Source organism: Myotis davidii, unplaced genomic scaffold (genome assembly GCF_000327345.1).
Source record: "Myotis davidii unplaced genomic scaffold, ASM32734v1 scaffold59, whole genome shotgun sequence".
NCBI lineage: Eukaryota > Metazoa > Chordata > Mammalia > Chiroptera > Vespertilionidae > Myotis > Myotis davidii.
Window position 1 is genome coordinate 6,456,726 of NW_006293001.1, and position 9,378 is coordinate 6,466,103.

The window sequence follows — 9,378 nt, forward strand, 5'->3', positions numbered from 1 at the left end:
TGTATTGAGAAATCAAATACTAATACATACAGATTTATTGCAACTGGAACTCCTCAATGAGGATCACATTTGAGGATTCATGAAGGCACTCATGTGTTGGTACATATCTGATGATCAATAAGCATTATTTGCTATTATTGTTATTATTATTTTAAGTTTCCCTAAAATGGGATATAGTCAGAGACTTAGAATTTTATGTTGATGAAGTATTCTCCATATGAACTGCTGTGCCTTTTTGGGTTTGTCTTCTTGTGCTCCCTATAATTAGTCATTAACATTTTTCAGTTGCTCAGTATATGCTGAGAAATGCCAAGCACTTAACATGAATTTATTTCATTTGAATTTTATAACAACCTATGAGACAGATGCACACTATAGATTTTTACATATTACAGATAAAGAATCTGAAATTTAAAAAAATTAACAGAATTGGCAATACTAAATGACTAAAATTGACCAAAAAACTGAGCTGTTAGCCAATATGATCTATTGCTTTCCTATAACGTGAGACTATGAAACATCTAAACACTCTCCCGATAATACCAACATTGGAATCTGACTCGTCTTCATTCAGACGGGTCACCTAAAGTGTCCTCAGTATGTTCCATGTTAAGTTCTCCCTCCAGTGTTTTCTTATGTATAAATCAAAAAAGAAAAGAAATCTTGTGAAAATGTTTTTCACTCTCACTTCCTGGAAAACCTTTGCATGACAAAAATGTGCTAGTATTCTTCCAAGAAAAGAAATCCTTTACAATTGAGAATTTTAATGAAAATCAGAAAGGCTTTGTGTGATCCAGAGCAGCCAAATGAATGAGAATATTGGAAAGTTAGGAAATAATCCAAGTTCTTAAGCAGAGTTAATAGGGCATCTCATCCTGGAATAAGAGCAGTATTGTGTTCTTGGATACATTTGTGTGTTGCCCTTGACATTTGAAATGTCACTTCAAAAGAAATTACACATTCAACATATCATTCAGACTGTAATCATTCAATCTTAAGGACCCAAGACTCATTTCTAGAAACAGAAAGCTTTTGTAATTTGCTTTTCTGTGACTTCCTCATGGGTGATATAATGGCTATACTCAATAGCCTCTTGTTATACATGTTTTCTTCATATGGTGTATAATTGCTTCTTGTTTCAATGGTATGTGTGTTATAGACCACGTAGACATAAGTATCCTATAAAATAAAGAACTAATATGCTAATTCGGTCAAACAGCAGAATGACCGTCCAGGCGACCTTCCGGACAAAGCCAGGGCTACGAGGGCCGAGCCCCTTGCAAGAATTTCGTGCATTGGACCTCTAGTCTATCAATAAATTGTCATTCGATATGATCCTGCATCATGTCATCCAGGCCCCACTTTTGGAAGAATGACTTTCCTAGAGCTTCTTTATTGATAACTCGAGGCCTAGTGCATAAAATTCATGCATAGGTAGGGTCCCTAGGCCTGGGATGCAATCAGGGCTGATCGGGGCCTTCTGGCTGCGGGTCGGGGCTTTCCTTCCCTGGCTACAGGCTGCCGCCCCACCCCCTGCTGGTCAGCACATGTTATAACAAGCAACCAAACTCCCAGTCTCCCAGTAGAACTCCCAAGGGAACACTTTGCATATTAGCCTTTTATATACATAGATGACTTGATAAAAAGGATTGCATATGTAGGTAAGTTAACATTTTCCCCTTTATGACTCAGAAGGAAACTTTAGTATCCATGAACCTCCTAGCCAGCTTTACTACACATTCCAATTAGTGTCAGAGCATATATCTTGACCCTTTACTTTTCCCCACTCTCCTTTATTGAGGAGCTAAAAGGGCTAAGCAGTCAGGAACAGGACCTTGGGAGAGGGAAAAGAATGGGGAAGTCCTTGAATAACATGACCTTGCAGATGTGAACATCATACAGCTTTCTGACTGTACCACAGAGACAAACAAAAGGATCTAGAACTGACCCTCACTAGGCGGAATTGCTAAGACAACCCAGCTGGGTGGGGAAAGAAGGGCACATGGGAGACATGAGCTTTAAAATGTATGGATGTTGCTAAGACAGGCAGCTTGCAGATAACCAATCACAGGGATATTGCTAAGGCAGGATTATTTGAAAGAACCAATTGGGAGTTAGCAAAGCATGTATCTACCCTACACAAAGAAGAACACACTCTTCTCTTCTCTTCTCTCTCTAGCTTCTGTGACAGGGGATAGACTCCCCTGTACCCTTGTGGCTTATGACTGTGTGAGACTCCACACATGGACAAATGGAATTCAATTAGCTTGGATCCTAAACTACACTTGGCTACAACATGGAACGGAAGCTCTGGGAACTGGCCTATTTTTTAACCCCAGCTGTACCTTTTCTAGGACTGGCTTGGGATGCATGGAACTTTGGAACCTGAGACAAAGAAGCTTCACCAGTAACCTGCTTTGGGCCCCTTTCCTGCTGCCACCTGTGGCAAGAAGTCCATCTGTCACTCAATAAACGTTGCCTCTCTTAACCATTTTGTCCGTGAATCCATTCTTCGGTTTTGTGAGACAACAGACTCAGACCAGAACAGAAAATTTGGCATCAATATGACAGGGTCCTTGGTATAGGGTCTTTCTATCATTTGTTAGCTCTCTCAGTCTATCCTTTTTCCATCTAATAGAGAATGTAGTTTGAGGATTTTTCCCTCCAGTGTACACAATCTTTATTAGCAGGTGTCAAGAGTACAAACTAGTAAAAATTCCAGAGGAATCCAAAGGAGGTAGGACATGACTCCCTTCCCCCAGCTGAGGGCCCATAAAAAGATCAGTGGAGCAGAAGCACTTGACTGTGACCTGTGACCACTTTGGACCCAGCAGTCTTCAAACAAGATCCCAGGGGGAAAGGAGCAGCACCGCTGGAGAGGCCTGGGCTGGGTACCATCATGGGCTGTTTGGCCTCTGCTTCCAGCACAGCTCAGCAACTCCAGGTAGGGGTGTTAGGAGACAGGCTAAAACTATCCCTCTCCAAAACAAGGCAGAGGTGTGAGGTTACCAGCTCCTGTGGGATTTGAGCCAGCTACTTCTGGTTGTTTTCCTGGGTCCTATTCTCCCATTTAGCCAACCTTACCAACACTATTTAGATTTTAAAAAATAAATTCCTACAATTTCTTTAATGTCACTTCTGTCATTTGTTTTGATTTATAAACCAAATATTTTTCTAGGAATCTAAAAATCTGAAAATGTACTCAAACACAACACTAAAATCATCGAAAATTACAGTACACCCTTGTGAAGTGTTACTAATCATGGATTTAATTATTCCATGAATAAAATAATTCCTATATGATGGTGCATAGTGCATTTCCTCTTAAAGGAGCTAGAAAGCCAATAAAGAAATTTTTTTCTCTTTTTAAAAATTCAGTCCTGTACTTTTATCCATGCTTTTAGTACTTTGTGATTTATAAATTATGGAAGGCATTATCACTTTGAGTTGATCACCAAAATTTTCCAAATTATGATGTGCTATCTGAAGCAAGTCTGAATTAATAAACTATAACTGCATTGTGGGAGGTCAAGTTTAAATATATATGTATACTAGAGGCCTGGTGCACAAAATTCGTGCATGGGAGGGGTCCCTCAGCCTGGCCTGCACCCTCTCTAATACAGGACCCCTTGGGGGATGTCTAACTGCCGGTTTAGGCCTGATACCTGTGGGCCTGATCACCCTAACTGTCCTCTGCTGCCAGCCTGATCACCCCTAACCACCTCTGCCTTGGCCCCTGCCACCGTGGCTTTGTCCGGAAGGAGGACCGGAAGATGTCTGGTCTATCCAGTCTAATTAGCTTATTACCCTTTTATTAGTATAGATAGTTTATCAGCAGCAGTAATACATGTTTTGGAACAAAATGTATATATTAATGAAATATTAATGGTATTGGCTTTTCTTACCATAGTGCACTCAGGAAAGAATGTTATGTAGCAAAAACAAATGCTCTTATCAAAATCACTTTCAATCTTCTTATCATGCACCGCACACCTATTGAGGATCTAGCAATATATTCTAAGACCTTGAGAAGATAACTCAAATTTTGTGATTCTAAGAAGCATTTTAAAAATTATACCTCAGCTGCTTCATTTTCTTCTTGAAGTAAAGTGTGCTGAAATTCTGTTTCAATCTTCTTAGCTTTTTCAGCAGCTGTCCGTTTTTCTTCTTCATAGGACATTACAAGTATGCCCAAGAACAAACTTGCCATGTAAAAGGCAAACCAAAAACTTATTATAATAAAAAATATCATGTAGACCTTTCCAGAAGCATAAAGGATCTAAGGAGAGGTGGAAAACAGGACAAAAAGGAAGATGTTATTTGTCTTCCGGTAATTTTCTTTTTTAAAATAAAAATGAAGTTTTTTATGAAAATAATTTAGTCATAAGTGAAATGTGATCACAAGATAGTTCAAGTACTGGCTCTATTGGAAAAATAAGCAAAACGAAGTTCAACTTTAGACTTATCTAAGGTATAAAATATATCTAAGATCCTTTTATATTAACTATGCTACTAAAATAGCATTGCATATTCTACTATGCAAAACTTCTCTGAATAAAAGAAAAACTGAATCTTTGTTTTAATTAATATTATATCTTCTTGAGAAACTATGGCACACAAATCATCAGTGATGAAGACAGACTTTCAGAATTTGGATTTCAACTCTGATAACAGCAAGCCTTCTGTTACAACTAGGCATGATTGACTATTTAGAGAAATGAGAATATGAGAATTGAAAAGAAATAGTCCATTGTAGGTATTCAATAAATAATTATGTAATACTTGGTAATCTCATAGGTTCGAATTTGTGACTGAAGAATTGGTACCTAGAAATCTTCTTAACTTAGTTCATATCACAGAGCAGGACAGTGATCCTGTATATATCCATGTTGTAACTTTGGAGAGGTTACCCAGCCACTGTGATCTTAGTGTCTTCATATAAAAATCAGATATATATATATATACACACACAGACACACACACACACACACATATAATATAGGATTGTTGTAAAGGTTAAATGAGATGTCACACATAAGAGTACAGACCACAACACAGTGTTAGGGTATAGTTTGACCCATAATAATTCTTGTTCTCTTTCCTTCTGTCTTCAAATACTTCACATCAAAAATGTAATAAACTATGTTACATTTGAACATTGTCTTGGAAGGGAGGGGCATGGTACCATTCTCATGTGCATGGCAGATTCTCTCTGTTCTTACCTGATGATACAGTGCTTCAGGGTAATCCTGCGTCATCAACCGGAATAGGGCTAACAGGGCCCAGCCAAAGTTGTCAAAATTTGTGTAGCCATTATCAGGATTCATGCCAGCTTTTATACATGCATATCCTTCAGGGCACTGGCTAAATAAAGAACACAAAGAAAAGAGCAACTTCCTACTTTTAGGTGACTTCCAGATTATGGCCAAATCATAAATATAGAACATTTGCCCACAAATAATAAAGGGATGAGCTCACAATTTGGACTTGAGAATAGAGTGTAAACCCAGAAGTAGCTGGACAAAAAGTTGAGAAAGCGACAAATATCTAAATCAATCAAACATAACAAAACTGCATAATTTAGGTTCCTCTCCCCATCATGTGCCATTCGTCAACCTGGCCCCTGAGCCTAAGAAAAAGTAAGCCTACAGATGGGCATCAAGTCATGAGCTGGGGAAGCAGCATAAGGAACTCTGTGAGGCATTGCACTGTCAAGAAGCACTTTATTTCTACTTTCTTATCTCTTCATCTGAAATTATAGGACAAGACATGAGAGTTGTGTTCCCACTGAAGAATTACTTATAAATATTGTGTTCAAGAACAACAAGCTTTTTCTTAATTAAAATTATAGTCATAAAAGATAGATAAGCCATAAATAAGTGAAATAACAGCAAATCTTTAATATTTCTTTCATCAAAGGCTTGGGGCCAAAGAAAAGATTTTATTGTCTTTTTTGGTAATTTCCACTAGCTCTGAGGCACACTGAAAACAGAAAAAAATCAGATCTTGTTTAAACCCCAGCTCTGCTGTTTACTAATGAGTATTATATCTTTCTTGACCTTAAACAAATTATTTAGCTAGCTTGACTATTGTTTTCTAAAAAAAAAAAAAAATAGAATTGGTTTAATAGCAGTCCATACTATTCATTCTCAGCATGGTTTCAATGAAAAACAAAACAAACAAATGAGAGATAATCTAATCAAACCAGAACCATAAGTAAAGATAATAATTATCCAATAAATACAATTGATTGGTGATACTGACTTGACAGAAGAAAACTTTAACCTCACTTACCTGGCATCTGATCTGTTGCCACAAAGGAGAGCATATCTTTCTCCTTCCAAATAATAAAAGTTTTCTGTTTCTGAAAATAAGAAAGAAATTATATTCTATATCTATTTTCTAAGCTTGAGTGAACAGCATATCTGAAAGCCATTTAAACCTCTATAGTGAGTAGGAATTAGCATATAGCTTGTTTTTTTAAATTTTTTTATTGTCTAAAGTTTTACATATGTCTCCTTTTTCCCCATTGGCCCCCCCCCACCGCAAGCCATTCCCCCTTTACATGCCCTTACCCCCCTAGTGTCTGTGTCCATTGGTTATGCCAGTGTCTGTCCATTGGTTATGCTAATATGCATGCACACAAGTCCTTTGGTTGCTCTCTACCCCTCTCCCCCCACACCACCTCCACTGCCATTTGTCCCTGGATCTATTTTTGTTCATCAAATTATGTTAATCATTATATCCCACATATGAATTAGATCATGTGGTATTTATCTTTCTCCAACTGACTTATTTTGCTTAGCATAATGCTCTCCAATTCCATCCATGCTGTTGCAAATGGTAAAAGTCCCTTCTTTTTTATAGCAGCATAGTATTCCATTGTGTAGATGTACCACAGTTTTTTAATCCACTCATCTGCTGATGGGCACTTAGGCTGTTCCAAATCTTAGCTGTTGTAAATTGTGCTACTATGACCAAAGGGGTGCATATATCCTTTCTGATTGGTGTTTTTGCTTTCTTGGGATATAGTCCTAGAAGTGGCATTACTGGGTCAAGTGGGAGTTCCATTTTTAACTTTTTGAGGAAACTCTATACTTTTATCAAGGAAGCTGTCTCAGCATCTGATGCACAGGCAAAAAGTCCTCTGGCAATCCACCTACTTCACTGACCTGAAAGTGATAAGACTCAGTATTGAAAGAGGAGAATCCCTTTCAAAATTAGAGTTCAAGAAAATGAATGTAACCAGCCAGATACGTCCAGACCCCTGAAGGAAAAATTCCTAAAACTAATATGCTGGAAAGCCACAGGCCTTTAATTCCAGGATTTATTCCTGATGCTCTTCCTGAGCAGAAGACCAGATTTTCTGTCTTTGGGTTTAATTTCCATTCTCTTCTCACTTCGAAGCTTATTTTTCTTCATTGAGCATCCAGCGCCAATTATTTCCCTGGTGTCACCTAATTTTGACCACAACCTAAGCTGATCTGAATTACAGCCCATAGAATTTATCCAGATATCCTTACTTGTCAATTAAAATGTAAACTGGATATTTATAAATATAGTTACCAGGGTGGGGAACATGCATCCTTAGAAGCATTGATTTTTAGATTCTATATTCAAATCACAGAAATCAAACCCATGAGAGCAGTTCTGAGCATGTGCATGTGTGTGTGTGAGAAAGAGAGTACGTACATGCAAAAATATATATGTACACAAAATTGTATATATGTTATATATATACAAAATTGAATTACTCCAATCTCAAATAATGTCACTTAAATTTGTCATCTAAAATAATTTTAGAAGAATTTTTAAATCATACATAATTAGAAACCATTGATCAACCTCTTGAATAGCAGTTAAAAATGAAATGACAATCAAAGAACTTATGTGCATATCTGCATAACCCAAAAACACAGACAATAGTGAGGTGAAAGCCAGGGGAGGGGATGGGAGTGAGAAGGAGGGAGTCAAGGGGGAAAAAGGAGACATCAGTAATACATTCAATAATAAAGGTAAATTAAAAAAAACAACAATTGAACTTTGACATTAGTGAAACTGGACAGTCCCAAATACTATTCTATGAACAAGGACTATGACATGGCTTTCGGTTAATAATATTATATTTTCAGCGGGTCCTAGCATGCTATTTGACTATTTCAAAGAGGTAATCTTTAAAAGTTATTTGTTCTTAATATATTTTAACAAAGATGAAAATAACCTGTTTCCTTAGCAATAATTAATGAAGTAGCAAAAATTATTTTAAGTAATTAGCATATTTTGTTACATTGTCAAAGGAACCAAAGGGTATTTCAATTGGAATCTAACATTTACTAATCTAGCTCCTGATGTCCTCACCACTAAAATTAGGGCCTTGAAATAGACACATATCATAAGGAAACATTCCACATAACCATAGACTAATAATTCTGTATTACTTGCATCATTATAATTTCATGGGGAAAGCTAAAGAGTAAAATTTATTAAGATTTGTCTTAGAACTTATTAAATCCAAAGTATAAATTAATGTAGAAGGTCTACATAAGATTAATCAATATTTGTTTTTTATTAGTTGAAAAATATGCTTTTATTTTTTTCTAAATACTGTCAGAAAGAACCTGATAATTTTAATGTGAGAAAAAAAATATCCAGTAAGAGTACGGTTTGTGTAAAGGGAAGGGATATTAAACCCGAATTTTGCTTGGAGAGAATCCTGATTTTATCCCCATGTAGTTACAGTACTCTGGAGCATTCACTAAATTTCTCTGAACTTCATTTCCTTCTTTGTAACAGGGGTTATTCATGTCTCCTCTGCAAGATTGTGGTAAAGATTAGAATGCAGGATATACAAAACCTTATTTTGATTCAATAATAAATAGGCAAATAACCCAGAGAAATGGATTTGATTAGACATTTCTCCAAAGAAGAAAGTGAAAGAAGTTAGTCACAAAAGACCATACACTGCTTGATTCCATTTATATGAAACTAGAGGCCTGGTGCACAAAAATTTGTGCACTTGGGGGAGTCCCTCAACCCAGCCTGTGCCCTCTCGCAGTCTGGGACCCCTCAGGGAATGATCACCTGCTGGCTTAGGCCCACTCCCTGGAGAATTGGGCCTAAGCTGGCAGTCAGACATCCCTCTGGCAGCCCGGGAGCCCTCGAGGGATGTCCACTTGCAAGCAGGTAGCAGTCCAAGCTGCAGTCAGGCATCTTTAGTGCTGCTGAAGAGGTGGGAGAGACTCCCACCACCACCGCTGTACTGGCAGCCATCAGCCAGGCTTGTGGCTGAGAAGAGGGCCCCCTGTGGGAGCACACTGACCACCAGGGGGAAGCTCCTGCATTGAGCATCTGTCCCCTGGTGGTCAGTGTGTGTCAGAG

At 37.7% G+C, this 9,378-nt stretch overlaps 1 protein-coding gene across 1 annotated transcript in view; it reads right to left on the reverse strand.

Annotated features, from left to right (window-relative positions):
- Window positions 1–9,378, reverse strand: part of SCN7A (sodium voltage-gated channel alpha subunit 7) — a 79,429-nt gene that overhangs the window by 35,990 nt on the left and 34,061 nt on the right. Inside the window, exons 8-10 of the mRNA XM_015565779.1 lie at window positions 6,295–6,364; window positions 5,223–5,364; window positions 4,079–4,279 (exon numbers count right to left, since the gene is read on the reverse strand). Coding sequence (XP_015421265.1) covers window positions 4,079–4,279; window positions 5,223–5,364; window positions 6,295–6,364 — 413 coding nt within the window. The remainder of the gene's footprint in view (window positions 1–4,078; window positions 4,280–5,222; window positions 5,365–6,294; window positions 6,365–9,378) is intronic.